The following is a 17,718-nucleotide window of genomic DNA, read 5'->3' on the forward strand; positions in this document are numbered from 1 at the left end:
GATGAGTTCAGTTGGGATGGATTAGGTGGGGATTGATATGTACTTAGTAGTTTGTCACGGATGTTTTGGTGCAAATTTATTGTATTTATTATAATAATAATAATAAATAATAATTATTGTCTCCGCCAGGCCGAAAGGCATGGCGAGAGAGTATGTTTTACCCTCCGTCCGTCCGTCCGTCCGTCCGTGTGTCCGTGTGTCCATCTGTCTGCGAACGGCTAATCTCCGAAACCGTTGGCCCGGTCGCTGCGAAACTGTGCACACACACTCCCTGGATGCCAATTCAGAACCTCTGCCCCAAATCTTTGACATTGCCCTGTTATAGCGCCACCAGGAAGCCGATTTGTGCAAAATATATTTTTTTATATTACTCCTACAGATTTTATCCAAACATCACGCAAATCAGTACACAGTATCTCTGTAGTCATGTGATCAACACAGATCTGTCTGATTTTCCATATTCCATCCTGATTGGCTAAGGTTGGCTTCCAAAGTTTGCAGAACTGGTCCATTTTGAACTAAATGCCTCAAATCACAGCTTGCAGCTTGCGATTTCCGTGAAATTTCACACGCACATTCCCACTAGGCCGAGGAAGAAATGGCACTTGGAAATCTTCCAATCAGCCTCATGGTGGCGCTATAAAAGGCCAAATTGCACTTTTAACTGTAACTAAACCGATCTGCGTGAAACTTTGCACGCATACTCCCTTGAGGCCAAGGAAAAACATCTGCCCTGCATTTTTCACATTAGCCTTTTATAGCGCCACCAGGAGGCCGACTTATGTAAAACACATATTTTGAGATTAAGCCTTCAGTTTTTATCCAAATTTCACGCAAATCGGTACACATGATCTCTATAGTCATGTGATCAAGATGGATCTGTTTGATTTTTCATATTCCATCCTGATTGGCTAACATTGACATCTAAGGTTTGCAGGAGTGGCCCGTTTTGAACAAAATGCCGCAAATCGATTGCGGTGGAACTTTGCACGTACATTCGCACTACGTTGAAGAACAAACACCACCCTTTTAACTCTTTGACTGCCACCACCCTTTTAACATTGCCCTATTATAGCGCCACCAGGAGGCCAATTGTTTTTTTATATTACAAATTTTGTCCAAACATCATGCAAATCAGTACACATTATCTCTATAGTCAAGTGATCAAGATGATTCCGTCCGATTTTTCATATTCCATCCTGATGGCAAATTCTGAACATTGCTGGCCCACAATAACCTACCTGACCTGGCGGAGACCTGTGCTCCGAGGAGCACTTTTTCTAGTTTGTGTTTGTTTTATTTTATTGTGCATAATAAAAGTGTTTCCTGTTGGTGCTAAAACAGGCGTATATGAACTTTCACAGCAATCGGACGCTGCGTTCATGATTTGACTCCCGACAAAATAAAAAAGTTATGACAGCATGCAAATCACTGTACACACACGTCTTGACCCGCAATTCCACTAAGGCTCATGAACATTGTAACAAGTTACTTTTGGGGAAATTTTTAATTGTATTACTCAAAACGTTATAGTAATTTACTCGTTAATGGAAAAAGTAATAATATTACAGTAACGTGTTACTTTGACCTTCCTGCCCAACACTGTTTGTGACCTGTAGGACAAAAATAGCTAAAATGTATTATGTCACCATAGCCTACTTAGCAACTGCATTGCAAGGATTCAAATCGGTTAACATTTTGGCCTATTCAGAATCAATGGCCTCAGGTCTTAATGGGTTAAGTACATATTTATATTCCTTATTAGGGGTGTGCCGAAATATATCGTCCCGCGATATATTACGATACGTTTTCGTGACGATATGTATCATTTTGGCGTTTTTGAAAAAATATATATATATATTAATTATTTTTGCAATAATAATAATGCAAAAACAGAAGTATTTGTTTGCATTTGCTTCCCCCCCCCATATATTTTCATAAGCTCCCCCCCCCTCATCATATATTTTCATAATAAAAAAGTGCCATATATCGTATCGTATCGATATCGTGAGCCCAATATCGTGTATCGTATCGTGAAATTAGTGTATCGGCACACCCCTATTTCTTATACATGTATGGGGCAGTCCGACTACAGTTAGTTGTTAACAGTTGTACTGATAACTCTCTTTTCTACAGGTGCACTGCGGTTGCCCGATGGACCTAAAAAGCCTGTGCCTCTTAAACCTGTGGATCGTAAGCCTCTGGAGTCTGTGGTTCGATATCTAGGTAAGAAGAAGTCAGACAACCTCTGCATCTGTCACTGAAGTCATACGGCTCTTTTCCACTACGAAGGCTAACCCAGCACCTTCCAGAAACTGGAACTTTCCAGAACCAATGAAGTTCTGCGATTGTTTTTTGTTTACATTTCCCTCCCCTAAAGGGGCAAGTACTTCATAAAAAAACCTTATGAAAATAGCAGATCTACAAGCTCACAACGTGCCATGTGGTTTTCAATTTTTCCTTGACACAGAATCGAATGTTTTATGGTCATGATTCACCATATGGAAACAAATCCAGAACCTGTGAAATATGTTTCATGGCACGACACGGTTCACTGAGTTCTTGTAGTTGAAAAGAGCCAATAGTTTGTTTCTTTTAGCTGGAATATTCACTGTGCCCTAACAATGAAAAGAAAATCACATTTCAATATCATTGTTTTGTGATATGTACAGTATATTGCAATACAGTTTTATCTAGTACATATATATTTTTTCTCTCTGTGCTTAATTGGGGAAGGGAATGATAACGGTCAGAACATATGAATTACATGAAATATTCCTTCTGGCATACAAGAACTACAACGCCAGAATGGTTTCTTTAGCAAGCTGTGCAACTTGTAATGCATTAGATTGACCTTGGATACCAGAGCTGGATTAGATACAATAGATGTGATAGCTCCTTAAAGTATTCTGTTTTATTGTTCAATGTTTTTATGTGATATTATTTTTAATACTTCTTTCTGTGTTGAATGAATGCACATCCGTCATGTGAAAGTGACACAAACACATTTCTTTTCTCTGTGTGTTACACACCTCACATGTTTGGATTCTGACGAGTTGGCAATGTCTAAAAATTCAATATTGCGGAGGATAGCTGGCATGAAACTGATCCGTATTCTGCTTCGGTTCCAGTATTTGGAAATATTACACCGGCTGAGTTGACTGAATTTATTATTGTTGATATTTGTTGCTCTTATTTGTTGCTCTTTTCTAAACGTTTTTCCATTAAAACTCATCCCCACCCCCGGTCTCTCTTTTCTCTCTCCTACTGCTCTCTCTGCCCTGCTTTTCATTTTCCTATTTGGATTCTCAGAAGCACACCCCCGCCCAATCAAACCCGACCCCCCTCGCGGACCCACCATCTCTACTGGCAGCCTGACACCCATCAAGTCTACCCCCATCCTCAACAACGGCTCACCCACCATCCTGGGCAAACGCACCTATGAGCAGCACAATGGACTGGATGGTGAGAGACACACAGAGCTGAGGAAATGTGAGATAGCAAGAGTATGTTTATTGATATTTATTTTCTAGGATTTAGAAGACATTTGTAGAATCCCCAGGAGCAAAGATTTTTCGTTTCAAATGTTTCAAATGTTTTCAAAGATTTGCACACATTTTCATGATTTTTCAAAAATAGCAGATCTACAAACTCGTAGCACAGCACCGAGTGCCGCGCTACGAGCTTGTATATCTGCTATTTTTGAATAGCCAAATAAATCTAAAATGACACACAGATGCTTCCCCGGTCTAAAATGGGTTAATGACTGTCAATGTACACCATAAACAACAGTTACTCTTAACACATCACACTAGCAGTGTCCAGTAAAGACAATGGCCTAAATATGAAGCAGACTAGCCTTGCACGTCATTACTTGACCAAAACACACTCAAAAGAAGAATCAAGCGTCGTATCTGATTTCCGTCATTTTAATGAGACATTCAGGTGGAGGATATACATGAAGGTTTTGGAACCGGGGCCTTCATTTTCATTCAGGAAGCAGCAATACCACAGTTTGTTTGTTATACTTTTATTTTTGGGAGGTCTTATGACGTCTTCGGTTTAGCATAGATTTTCTGTGTGTTTGAGTCTCAAGACACAACTTAACTTCCATCCAGGCTGCACCACCGTTCCACGGATTGAGAACCCATTGCCTTAAGGCCTGATTTATGCTTGGTTATGCACCAAAAACACCAGATCTACAAGCTCCCGACGTGTCGCACTGTGACAAGCTTATAGATTAGCAATTTTTGGTACGTGATACGATGCACGACCAAGTGTAAGTCGGGCATAAACCAGGGCTTGTGTGGGCGTTTTCTCTTTTGGGTTACGTCCCATTTCACCCTCTCACTCTGATCCAAAACTTTTCTCTCTAGCTTTTCGTGTCTGTACAAGCACGACCATTTCTCAGTTGCTAGCGACCAGGGAAAGGAAGAAAGAGAGGGAGAGAGAGGAACAGAGGATTGGAAAGAAAGAGAATAGGAGTGAGAGTCAGAGAGATGGAGAGAGGCAGAGGATCAGGTCGGCCTGGCTGCGTTAGCTGGAGGCTACAGTCTGTGTTGTCATGGTAACAGCGTAGAGGAGGATGAGGAGGAGGACTCTGGAGCCGGATGAATGTATCCTAAGTGGGGGGGCAGCCCTGCTGGCCTCCTAGCCCACATTAGACCCAATCTGTGATCAAAAACTAGCAAGAGGAGGAGGCTGAGTGGGCTGGAGGTGGACCAGTATACTATACTGGGAACCAGGGCCTGGCAGCGTTTCCTCAGACATTTTTAGAAAATGAAGTCTGCTTATTTGCACACGCAAATAAACATGTAACACTTTCAATAATGCATGGCAGCAGAAGCGGTCAGACGCATTTCGGCCCCAGGCTGCAGCATTTTGGAAACATGGGGGTGTGATTCTCATTACACAGCAGCTAGTGACCTGCCGGTAATTAGCAACGAGCTGATACAAATCATCATAAGGGGTGGCAGTGTCTCAGTAGGTAGAGCATGCCATCTGGGAATCAGAAGGCCCCTGCTTTGATCCTTGGCTCGTCCACGTTTCATGTCGAGGTGTCCCGAGCAAGACTCATAACACCTAACTGCTCCTCCGTGCACTCACCCGAGCAACATAATTTCCCCTCTGGGGTCAATAAAAGCACACTTTTAGTATTAAGACCAAATTCATCTTTAGATTAAATGTGTCTGCGTATGTGTGTGTGTGTTTGTGCATTTTTCCCTCATGGATTCCTTGGATCATGATGCAACTCCTCATATAGGCCACGCCCATTTCTGCCTAACTAGATCTTCTGCCATTTTGCATTTTCTTCAAAACACACTTTGCTACTACTCCTACAGAGTTTTCCAAAACTCACACCATACCAATCGGTATTATATCTGGAGTCATGTGATAAACATGACTGAACTGGGCTATCGATGATTTATTGTGAAAATCAATGAATTGGGGAAAGGGCTCAGTAAGAGACCCTATTAAACTTTTATGGATATTGGGCAGTGTGTAAAACATTGGGCATATGCGGTGGTCTTGTAACAAAAAAAATCCATGTTCTTAATGTAATATTAATTAATGATTGATTCCTTACTTCAGTACAATATGATTCTCAATTTCGCAATGCTGCAGCACCCCAGTTGTCAGTATTGCATATTACAATTGACTCATCATTTACAACATCAAGGGCCTGTGAAGATCTGGTCACTTGTGAAGATAAATTGGAGAAAGTTACATATGATGTGGTGTGATATGAAATGTAAGCTTATCATATAAACACAATCATTGTTTATTTTTTATTTTTTTATCAATTGTTTTTATTATCATATCAGCAATATGATTATGTTTAAATGAATACATTTTCAACAAAAACAAGATACAAACACATACACAACTTGAAAAAAAAACACAATAAAATAAATAATAATAAACCCACCCACCCCTCCCAGGACCAACAATGTCTCGAAATGCAAGGGCCAAACACCATGCCTATACCTGTGCAAGGTCACAACACTGTGTACAACACTTAAACCAAGTCCTTAAGCTTATCTGCGACGTTAGACCACATATCAATGTTCCTCTCACTTGCTCCATGTAACCTCGCCGTTGACAATTCTAAATAAACAATATATAGAAATGTTAAAGCCCATTGGCAAAATGTTAGGGTATGAGGAGGTTTCCACCTCGTAGCTACCATCTTCTTTGCTGCTGTTAAGCCAGCAAAGAAGATGCGCTTGTGTGTGCAGTTCGGGTGTAGCCGGGACACATCATTTAAAATAAATACAGATGGAGAAGGTGTAATATCAGCTCCCAAAAGTAATGACAGTTTAGCGGCAACCATAATCCAAAAAGAGGAAACATTTGGACATTCCCAAACTATGTGAAAAAAGGTACCAATAACATTTGGAGTACAAAATGTGCAGTTGGGGCTACTTAAAATCCTCATAGCACATAATCTACGGGGAGTCAAATATGTTTGGTGAACAAAATTTAAATGAATCTGTTGATGATCTGGATTCCTAGAAGACAGCAATATATTAGACCAAACTGTGTCCCAGCTCAAATCAGGATCCAAATTCACTATATCATTCCTCCATAAAGTATCCACAGCTAGGGACCCAAAATTAGATTCTGATAAAAATGCATACAATGTGGAAACGAGACCTCTTGATCTACTAACATCACAGATGAGTCTATGTAAAGGGTGCATTGTAAGGGAAGTCTGCCAAGTCCTCATGGATGTTCTCAGTTGTAAATAAAAGAAAAATTAGGTACCTGGCAAATTAAATGTGTCACATAATCATTGTTTAGTTAACAAGGACTAGGGAAACATATCTTCAATGAAAAGAAGACGTAACGTCAACGTCCATCATTTAATATATGTGGGATTATTTTTTTCTGTGTCTTTGTTATTTCTGGGCTTGTGATATCAAGTACACAGACAAAAAAAACACTGATTATAAGAAAGCATTGATTTGAACTATTTCACATCTTGTGTGCCTGTTTGCACCGCCTACCTCCCTGTCATGTTGGTCTTTTCTTGTGGCTCTGATCTGAACGATTCATTGTGGAGACTGTAAAAAAAAAGCACGACTGGCTGGATGTACATTACATACAGTACATTATGTAGTGGGATGTCTATCACTTCTCATCTGTGTCCAGTGCGTCCTCTCGATTTGTCCAGGTAGCTAAGAATATACCATTCTTGTAGTCCAGCAGGTCTCATCAATATTTCTTCATCACAGAAACTTCCTTTTTCAGAAACGCTGAGGAAAGCCCTTTTTTCTGTTGCTCTGTGTTATTTAAAGTATTATTTATTTGCGATTGCGAATGGTAACGACTTCATTTGTAATTTTTTGGCCTTTTAGTTCAGCATCATAATCTAAAGACTTGAGATGACAGTAGTCATGCATACTTGTACACACATAATAGGATGCAAATAAGACAATATGTCCGGTAATTTATGTCAATTTATTTGATTATTTTAATCCGATTAAGCTCTTAAAAGCACTAAACTTAATCACAGTACGATAGTGGTGCAACAATAGTGGTGGGACATTTAAACATATTGATCGCATTTCAATGTGCACATTTACATTTAGATTCATGTTCAAGGTAATGCTAAAATACAGTAAAGCTGTGTCGTATTGGCTGCTGTGAAGAATGTGATTGACTAAAGCTACTTTTAGAGTGAAGTGGAGAGACTACATTCATGTTTCATGTTTTAAAAAACAATACTTTGCAATGGTGACATTCAAGACTCCAACCAACTTAAAGTTATACTGTGTAAAGTTATACTTTTCAATTAAACAAAAGTTATTTTTGATATGTTCTTTCACTGGTATATGTTTCACAATAACCATTCCATATGAATGTGTTTTTTGACAACTTGTCTAAACACTATTAAACTCTATTCATAGTCTTCCCCGACACTCACTGCAAAATTACATACAGTACAGTAGACACCGGAAATGTACCAGAAATGTATTTATTTATGTATTTTAGCTTTAATAAATAGTTTCTGACAGTTTGTTGTTGCATTCCAAAATATCATCGGCACTGGGATCCTGCAGCAGCATTATTTACATAAAATCTGGAGTATTAAGGAAACGCATGGCAATCTGATGTGTATAGAGTAGACCACTGATGGTCTCTGGCGTGATTAAAGTTGGGGGTAAATGGGGTTCCGCAAACTTTCTCAATTCCTGTCAATTCTGGAATGCCCCCATCTAACCCTTACCCCTCCATCCGTTTTCTTTTAAATTCTAAATTGGAATGGGTTTCGGTGCCAAACAATCCTGGGGAATAGGATAAGCTAAACACTGTTTGAATCAGGAGTGATTGTGAGCACAGTACACACTTATTATGACCCCAATCTCTTATTAATCCTTCCAAGTTATTTCCATTTCTTCAGTGGAGAATGAGACTTGAGGAATCTAAAGATCAAACTCCCTTTGAGCCAGCTGCTCTGTGGGGTACAATGAAGGATTTGGTGCGTGTGTGACTGCCGTGAGTGTGTTCTACTATATTTTGATGGTTACTCTGTGCTGCCTGAGTCTATCTGGGCTCTAATAGACCGCCGAAGTCTGACGTAATTTACACATCCTTTGTTTGTCTACCTGGTTCGCAGTTTTCCACCCCCGTTCTGAATCCCATAGACGTATTTAATATCGCGTCAAATAAGAACTGTGTTCCAAAAATAAACACATGACCCCGGCGTGTTGACTCTTATGGATATGAAGCATCAACTGACGGTGAGAAAACGCTAATGTTACTTCCGCCGAATTAGTTACATTTTCGCCAGAAACAGACTGTATCAAATATAAGTGACTGACTATCATAAACGATACAGAACCCCCTCCCTGACAATAACGCCGACACGCGGTGTTTATTTTTGGACCACAATTCTTATATGAGACGATTCTAAGATGACCCAATGTTATTCTCCATAGAGAAATTACTTCCGCAAACCTGGGGATGAACGAGTCACGTCAGGACTTCGGTGCTCTATAGAGTACAGCAGTAATCTAAAGCAGTACTTCATTGTGCCACCAGAGGGCAGAATACATTTTTGATTTAAACCTATGGCATAAAGAATCAGAATGATTTTTATTGACAATTATTTATTCACTGTTATTTTTTGTACTGTCCCGGACTCAAGAGGGGGGATCTGTACTTGAAGGGCAGTGGACCCTGTTAATGGAATGTAACTATTACATAATCGCTGTATCACAATTATTTGAGCTAATTGCAATTATTTTGCATTATAGTTTCCATTCATCAGTATGAATACAGCTGGATCAAACTAACACAAATATATTTCCATGATTACGGTCTTTTAACCACTTTTCATTTTGGGCATTTAGGGCAAAACATTTCAAAGATGTTTTTAGGTTTTAAAAGACTTTCAAAAATATCCAAAATAGACGATCTACAATCTCGACACGTGAATTTGTAGATCACCGATGTTTCTATATTCTTCCATTTTTTTCACGTGCAAGATGAAGTATATGGCCTGTCTTCAGTCAGTTTGTGATTTATTTTGATTATTGGCACCAGTCACTGTCAGTCATTTCATTTCCTTGTGTATTTTTATTTCTGTTGTACGTTGCGCAATGGAGGGGCCGCAGCCATCCCAAACGAAAACCTCTTGTGTCCTCCGTATTCTGTAGGTACTAAATCCAAAGGCTTGACCCCGCAGTGGGACATCATGGCCAAGCGGGTGAGTGAAGTAGGACGTCCTTCGGCTCCCATCCAGGATGAGGTACATGAACTTGACTGACCACTCTGTAGGATGACCTCTGTTACAACCCCCCCCTTACTGAGGTAAGGCCATACTGCCGGGAAAACGTTGTTTTCAACAGCAAAAGATTACCTTCAGACTGTCTAGGAATGGAGAGATGGTTGCTGTGTTGAAGCAATGCTTAATGGTCGGGAGTAGTCAGTTATTTGTCCCATACTGTATTTAAAATGGTAGTTATGGTGAGATTTGCTTATACTGTCAATGCATCACTTCCAGGTCCTAAAATGTATTTTTATTTAATTGGGGGCAAAAGCTGCCGGTCTCCTTGTATTTGCCATTCTTATTCTTCTGCCATGAAATCTGCCTTCCTATGCATGAAAATAAACCCAACTTTACTACGCATACTGTATGTCCAGTCCTATGGCAAACTTCCTCAGCTGGCATTGGGCTAATAGTCCTGATGGTGGTGCTACACCGGCTACAGCAACAGACTCGGTATAAAGTTTAAAATTGTGAAAATTCATGATAATTTAGTCGTACATGCATTGCTACCACTCAGAAATGTTCCCCCAAAATGAGCATTTTGATACAGACAGTTCTGCTGCTGGATCTTCCTGTATTTGTCATTTGTCTGTCGTTTTTCCATTTTCTCCTTTTTCTTTTTTGCCTCCTCAAAATGCCCGTCCCCAACTCTTACCTTCGACTACACAAGATCTCTTTTTAACCATCTCTTGTTTTTATCTCCTCCCAGAGGGGAGGAGGGTGGTAAAAGGCGTGTTCCTGTGAACCATGGCTGACGGCAGCTGAAGGAAGCAGAAAGATGAGACTGCAGCGTTGGCCACTTCTGTTGGCCAATAGCTCGCCGTGGGTCTATCAGACTTTCAATGATCAACCAATCATCTTTGGAAATGGAAAAATCGAAACTTTGGCTGTGGCCAATCAGAGGACAAGCCTGACTGTACAGGACTGTGTTCATTACTTACATTTCTTGTTATTACTGTCATTGTAAAATTATGATTATTGTTATTATAATTTCATTTGTTTGTTTTTTGTACCAATTATAACTCAGACGCTTATCAGTTAATTGTTGAACAAAACGATGAAACTTGAGAAGTTTCATGAAAATGCTTGCAGAAGCCCTGTGGAAAAGGGTGGAAGGACTGTAATATAAGCCACTTGCATCTCTGTTGTTTTTTGTTTGTTTTTTTAACAAGGTAAATTACGGAGGAGATGAGCTTGTCTTTTGTTCATTGAATTTTGTTTTGAATGCTTTATGGGATTCTTCTGTTTTGTGAGCCGGCCCTGCTCTTTGGCCTGAGAGGTTTAACTTATTGAGAAAGACTTGCTGTTTTTTCTACCTTTTTCACAAGTAATGCATCTATGCTTCGATGATGTAATTAAAAAAGATAATTGATCTTCCCTCTCTTCTGTGGGCTCTGTGGAAAGATATTGTATGTAAAGACTTCTGAATTTAGCTTTTCTTGTGGCTCTAGATGTTTGTTCTCAACACACCTATTTCTCTTTTGAATATACAACAATGTATACAGGGTATGGTAAACACAACAATCACCAACATTTAACAGTTGCCTCAATGATGGCGGCTGGCTCTGTAATAGATCCTGAATGTTACCGATTTATGGGACTCATACATAAAGATCACCCGGGCAATGACGAATGCAGGGCGATAATTTGTTTATCACATTCCGTACTGTATTTATTCACAGAGACATTAAGAAAGTAGTCCTTGCTCAATACTTTAAATGAATTACTTACACCCTATATAACTTGTTAACCCATTTAAACCGGGAACCCCTATACGTAACTATACCTTTCAATCCGGGAACCCCTTTTGGGGTTGTTGCTGCTATGAAGAGCATATAGCAACATAATGTTTTTGTAATTTTTTAAATAAATATTTGAAGTTTTTCATAAAACTCTGGTCAGGATTTAGAAGGCGTTTTTAGAATCGGCCTCAGGTCTAGATGGGTTAACCAGTGTTCCCCAGAGGTCTCCTATTGTCCCTCTACACCAAATATATTCACCAAAAATAGCCTTACAGTATATCACGTTGAAATGCGTTGTGACCTTGTAGATATTCTATTTTGACAGAATGTTAGCCCCCAGAATAGGAACGCTAGGGTTCAAGTGTCAACGAGGAACTCCCTTGCCAAACAAAATATTAGATTCCTTGACCGTGTGGGGAGGCAGGTGCTGCTGGTTGGTCCTGCCCTTGAGACACAGCCATTCTGTGAACTGTCTGTTGCTGTTTTACACTCTGTGTTTTGGTTCCTTTGTGCCCAGATAAATTCCAGTGTCGTCCACTGTGAATTCTATCACACTATCTGCAGTGACCATGTTTGGCAGCTGATTTTAGGCCATGGTTGAGTTCCCTTTGCAGCGAGGTTACTTAGGACGAGTGACAGTTAAACGCACAGTGGTGCTTCAGCTTGCACTGATTGGTCAGCTAGTTGTGTTATCAGGCTAATTGACCAATCAGGCTCATCACCCTTTCGGTTATTTTTACAGTAACACCCCCCTCACCTGGGGCAAATAAATACTGAGATTATGATAATGATTAGTATAGATATCTGGCAATTCTGTTGCTGCATACAATATAAACCATTTTTAAACCAAATTGTTCACTATGATTCTAAAACAAATGGGTTTATTTTCTAAATTTTCTTCAGCCAAGCGTACATATCTACAATATCTTATCACAAAAAAAAATAGAACACACCACTGCCACTAAGCTATGGCTGCCAGTAATGGTAGAGTGCTTTTCTTGCAGTGGGTTTGGGCCCCTCATGTAGAGTGCATGGTCGATGGGGAACACTTGAAAAGCAAAATGATAGGTTGTGATCATCCTAGAGTATCCATTTTTATGAGGGCCCGTGGAAAATGTCATCCTGAAACCATGTCAGTGTCGCACCTAAAGGCCCATTTGAGATTATATCAGGCTATTGAGCCAGCCTTGGCATACAGCTAACATCATTATCATCCACTTCAAACTACTGAGTGACCATTTGTGTCTTGCTGAAAGGGACATTGTCTATTTGAAGACGCCAGCCTGATCTAGACAGAACCGATAATGGCATGATAGTGATCACTCAGAATTGAAAATTGTTTGGTAACATAGCTATTAACATGGCATTTAGTTTATGATCTAATTGATCTTTATCTTAAGTCCTTTCAGTGCACTCAATATATTGTAAATATTTCTAGGGTGAGTGGTCACAACAGCAATTGAACCCTACCCTGACCTTTGGCGGCTGGTAATATGACGTTGACGTGGTTGTATGATGGTGTATAAATGTACTGTACTGCATCTTGCACATACATCCTTGGCTTGGCTCAAGAAACAAGACTCTTTGGTCACACACTATTTGACTATAGTGTCCTATACAGGTACATGCAAAGTGCTATTATGGAAAATGAATTTGATAATTTCCAAGTCTTGAAATGTTTGGTAATTTGACATTATAATACTATAGTATGGGGTACGAATATTCTTCTGTGTTAATGCATAATTTGTGTACTTTTATATTGTCTTTCATTTCATGAATTGTCATATTTGACAATGTGAACAATATTTTTCAGTCACTATATGGCTTAGTTGACTGTGATATTGCCTAGCTACTAGCCTGCCAGCATTCTATTTAGTGTCAACTAAAATAATTTTGGTCAAGAGATTGTTGTAGTGGGAAAATATGTGATTTTTAAGTGGAAAACGGAAAGTAATCTGCATAGTGGAAATACAGTCTCTTCCTTCCTGGCAACAAAAAAGGCTTCAGTATGAATGAGGTCACAAAACTCTCGGGTGTGATGGTAGCTGACCGGATGGTGCAATCTAAATTATGCAGTGGATGCACTGTGTCCACTTAGATTCTGGCCACAGTGTTGCATGTTCGCTCAACCCTCAGTGCTGTCTCCATACACTCCTACATGAAGCATAGAAGACAGAACTACATCAAACTGGATCAACCAACCGCACACGCCAAATCTAGCTGTTACAAAATATCCATTAACCAATCAAGGTAGTTGCAAAGTCGATAACAGCCGGTTCTAATATTGTAATAATGACAAATTACCTCTGCGGAACGGAATAACTCGAAACGATGACCAGACTTTCATGAGACTTGGTGAGTGTGAACAGTTGGCTCACCCAAAGACATGATTAAACACTTTCAACCGTGTGTCTCTATTTTGGGCATTTCGTAGTTGAAAAGTGTCCAAGACATTAACAGAATCTTCAAAAATAGCGAAAGTTCACAACATGTTGCATCGTATGATGAAGTAATATGTTGCAGAGCTTAAAGGAGAATTTTGGACTAAAGTTTTCTTACCTTTTCTATGACGTTATGATAGTCCAAAATTCCCCTTTAAGTGGTTTGCTTGAGTCAAAAAGGTTGAGGTCCAGGTCAAAATCAAGAACTGATGGGTAGATTTTCATTAAACTTGGTACTGTATGATCAGTAGCTTGTCCTGAAGAGATGATTAACTTTGAAAAGGTCAAAGAACAAGGTCACTATCATGGGCAGGGTCAAAATCCTAGATATGCACTCTTCTAAGCGCAATATTTCTTCTTTTTGATATTTTGTTGCATAAAAGTGCAGTAGAGAACATTTATTTCCATGATGTTTCTAAATGGTCTGAACACAGTGTGATGTTTAAGAGTACAATTGCTTTTCCTTATTTCCTGTCATAATGTTACAATGTTGGAACACACTCATAATGTTGTGTTGCTCAATGGCTAGCATGGCACTAGGGGTTTGAGGCTCCGTTCAGAGCCGCCCATATAAACCATTAGTTCACACTTTTTCGTGGCAAGGACCCCAAAATGTATATGTATTTGGCCGCAGACCCCCATCTGAAAATGTTTTGTGCCAGGGACCCCCAGAAGAGAAGATTTGTGTTAAAACATTTAATAAACAAACAAATTAAATAAACACTTTCAAGATTTTTCAAAAATAGCAGATGTACAAGCTTGCAGCGCAGCACGAAGTGATGCGCCGTGAGCTTGTATATCTGCTATTTTTTAAACACATTTGGCTGGGGACGCCCTGGAACCCCTCCAAGGACTCCTGGGGGTCCTCGAAAAGCAGATTCTTTAAGCAGATTGGGGAAGAGATTTGGTGTAGAGGGAAAAAGGGTCAATTTACAGTATATAGGGTTAACACTGTGGACAAATGGCAGTTGGATAAGGTTTGTCATGAGACATGAAGCCAGGTCAAACTTAACATGTTCCCCTGTTTCTGGCGGGAAGAGGGATGCATTCACAGATTCTGATTGGATGCCTTTGTGATGGCATTTCTAAATGGATGACTAGACTCTGACTACAGTATGTACTTTCAGATTGCAGTTGGATAATGTAGATCCTGATTGGATGGCTTTTCAATGGTAATTTTGATTGGATGGTTTAAATGGAAATTCTAATTGGATATCTTGCTAACTCTTGTAATTCTGATTGGACAGTTTTGTAATAGAGATTCTGATTGTGCCATTTTTGCCAAAATGTTTTGACGTTTTTGACAGTGATTCCAATGGGACGGCTTGTAACAGTCTTTGATTGGATGACTTTGAAACAGTGATTATGATGGGATGGTTTTGTATCAGTGATTGTGAGTGGATGGTTTTCCATCATTAATTGTGATTGGATGACTTTAGTTTGTAACTGAGGTTCTGATAGAATGGCCTTGTAACAATTATTTAAATTGGATGGCTATAAAGCGATTATGATTGGATCAATTTATAAAGGTGATTTGGATCAGAAAGAACGTCTGCTTCCAAGTTTTTGTGGTGACAAGGCTTTCCTTTACCAAAATAGAGGAGCACTTGAGCGGAAGCAGTCGTGATGAGATTTATGACACTGATAATGTTTATGATGTCAAGTGATATGTGTCCTGACTGAATTCTCACTCAAAGCAACTATCAGAATCAGAATCAGAATCAGTTTTATTGTCACATCACAGGTTTACAAGGTAAAGAAGTGGGTGAAATTCGTTTTTGTACATCGTTCCCATCGCAACGTTAATTTCCATAGAAAGAAGAGGGGGGGAGAAGAAGAAGAGGGGGTGGGGGGCAAGTGGGAAGGAGATCAAAACAAGAGAGCAACAGAAGGCCAGACAAGTTATCTACATATTTACAAAGTACCTGAGATAATAAAAAACTAAGGTGCCTGAGCATAGCAGCAATGTATGTATACTGTGCATGTTATACTTATACTGTGCATGATATACATATGGACGTTAAGGTGCTTAGAGAAAAAAGAGCACAATAAAAAGACAAAAAAAAGTCAGTGCGTTATACATGGGATTAAGGTGCAAAAGGTCAGTGCGTGTCCACCTAGGGTGGACTGACCCTAGTATAATCCGCAAGTAGCTCCATGAGGGAGTGCAGCAAAAAAGTAATTTGTACCTGGTGTAGTCCACAGGTGTGTCTGAGGGGGAGCTAAGTCCAAGTCATTGTCCCTGGTATAATCCACAGGTGTGTTCAGGAAGAGCCAGAAAGGTTTTGCACCGCCTGCTGTCAGGCTGCTGAACAAGGCTTATGCCTCATTCAGCATCCTGACAGCAGCCGGATTAAAACTACACCAGAACCTGGTGGTGGAACTCTTGATACTGCGGTAGAGCCCCTTGCCCGGTCGCGGTCGTTGTAGGGGTTTGAACAGTCTGTGACTTGGGTGGTGCTTGTCCTTGATGATGCGCTTGGCTTTGACCACGCACCGCTTTTTGTACAGTTCCTGGAGCGCTGGGAGCTCGATTCCCATTATCCGCTCTGCCGATCGCACTACTCGCTGTAGGCTGATCTTTTCTCGGGCAGTGCAGTTCCCGTACCAGGCCGTGACACAGCCTGTTAGGATGCCTTCAACAGAACTGTTGTAATACAGCCTGACCTGCTATAATTAGCAAATGTGGCACCTCTCTCTTGCTTGTGACACCTGATATCGACAGGTCATAGTTCACACCGCTGCAGACTCCTAAAATATTCATCCTCTGAAAGGCTAGTATAGTGGCAATAAATAAGAAGGATCTCTTCAAGTGGATGATCTCTTGACCCAGTCTCCTGATGTCAGAGACCTATACTTGGCCAGCTATGCCTTCTGTTGGAAGGTGCACATCCCTGTATTATTGTCTCCTGATGTCCTCCAGGATTCAGTATGCAAATTGAGCTTTCAGAAAGAATACAGGTTTGTTACAGAGTTGACTTCTATCTAACTTTGTATATCCTAAATTGTCTAACCTTAAATGTATTGGCACTGCAACATTGTCCCCAGATCACCAAACAAATGCCTGGTCCTCAACTACAATCAGCAGATTGTCTGATGACAGAATTAAGAAGTGATCCAGATAAAAACTGGTTTATTTTGTGGATGAAATGAGGTATAGGTATTACAGTTTAAAAAAGGTGTCTGTCTAATCTAGCAGTAGGGAAAGGAACAGGTTAATAATTGCTGTGGAGAAAAGTTGTCGGTCGTTGCTTGACCCCCAATTTGGGAGCCACTGGCCTACTACAGTACTGTGGCAATGAAAAGGTTAACCGATGCGCGCGCTGCGTGTGAGCCCAGTGCGTCTCTCTGAGCAGTGTTGCCATATTTTGTGAGAGAAATAAGCAGCCAGGTCTATGAAAACAAGCCCAAAAGAAGCGAGTTGCCGTTGGCTAGCTATTTGAAAATAATAGCCGATCTATGGGCTGTATAGATGAGCTTGTAGATCTGCTATTTTCAAAAACTCTTACATTAAAATGTGGGATATTTGTAATACATTCTAACACAAATCTGGAACGGGGCTTCCCTGGCACAAAACATTTTCAGATGGGGGTTAGGGAGAGGGAGAAATACATATTCATGACATGAACATATTTGAGAACCACTGGTTAAAATAATAATGAAACTTTTGGAAGCAAGCCCAAATAAGCAAGAAGCCTACACTTTAGAAACAAGCTATTAAAAAAAAACGCAACCCACAACTAACTAACCAATATTT

The 17,718-nt window shown here is 40.1% G+C and overlaps 1 protein-coding gene across 5 annotated transcripts in view; it reads left to right on the forward strand.

The window, feature by feature from the left end:
- The window catches only part of mta1 (metastasis associated 1), a 56,477-nt gene extending 45,326 nt beyond the window's left edge, over nucleotides 1-11,151 (forward strand). For 4 of the 5 annotated variants that reach the window (XM_080415004.1, XM_080415007.1, XM_080415006.1 and 1 more), the window contains 4 exons: nucleotides 2,137-2,226; nucleotides 3,313-3,465; nucleotides 9,666-9,819; nucleotides 10,488-11,151. In XM_080415004.1, coding sequence (XP_080271130.1) covers nucleotides 2,137-2,226; nucleotides 3,313-3,465; nucleotides 9,666-9,775 — 353 coding nt within the window. In that variant the 3' untranslated portion in view covers nucleotides 9,776-9,819; nucleotides 10,488-11,151. The remainder of the gene's footprint in view (nucleotides 1-2,136; nucleotides 2,227-3,312; nucleotides 3,466-9,665; nucleotides 9,820-10,487) is intronic. The other variant, XM_080415005.1, reaches the window with a different exon arrangement.
- Nucleotides 11,152-17,718: the final 6,567 nt, after the last annotated feature.

Source organism: Gymnoscopelus braueri (assembly GCF_963280865.1).
Source record: "Gymnoscopelus braueri genome assembly, chromosome: 19".
In the NCBI taxonomy this organism is placed as follows: Eukaryota; Metazoa; Chordata; class Actinopteri; order Myctophiformes; family Myctophidae; genus Gymnoscopelus; species Gymnoscopelus braueri.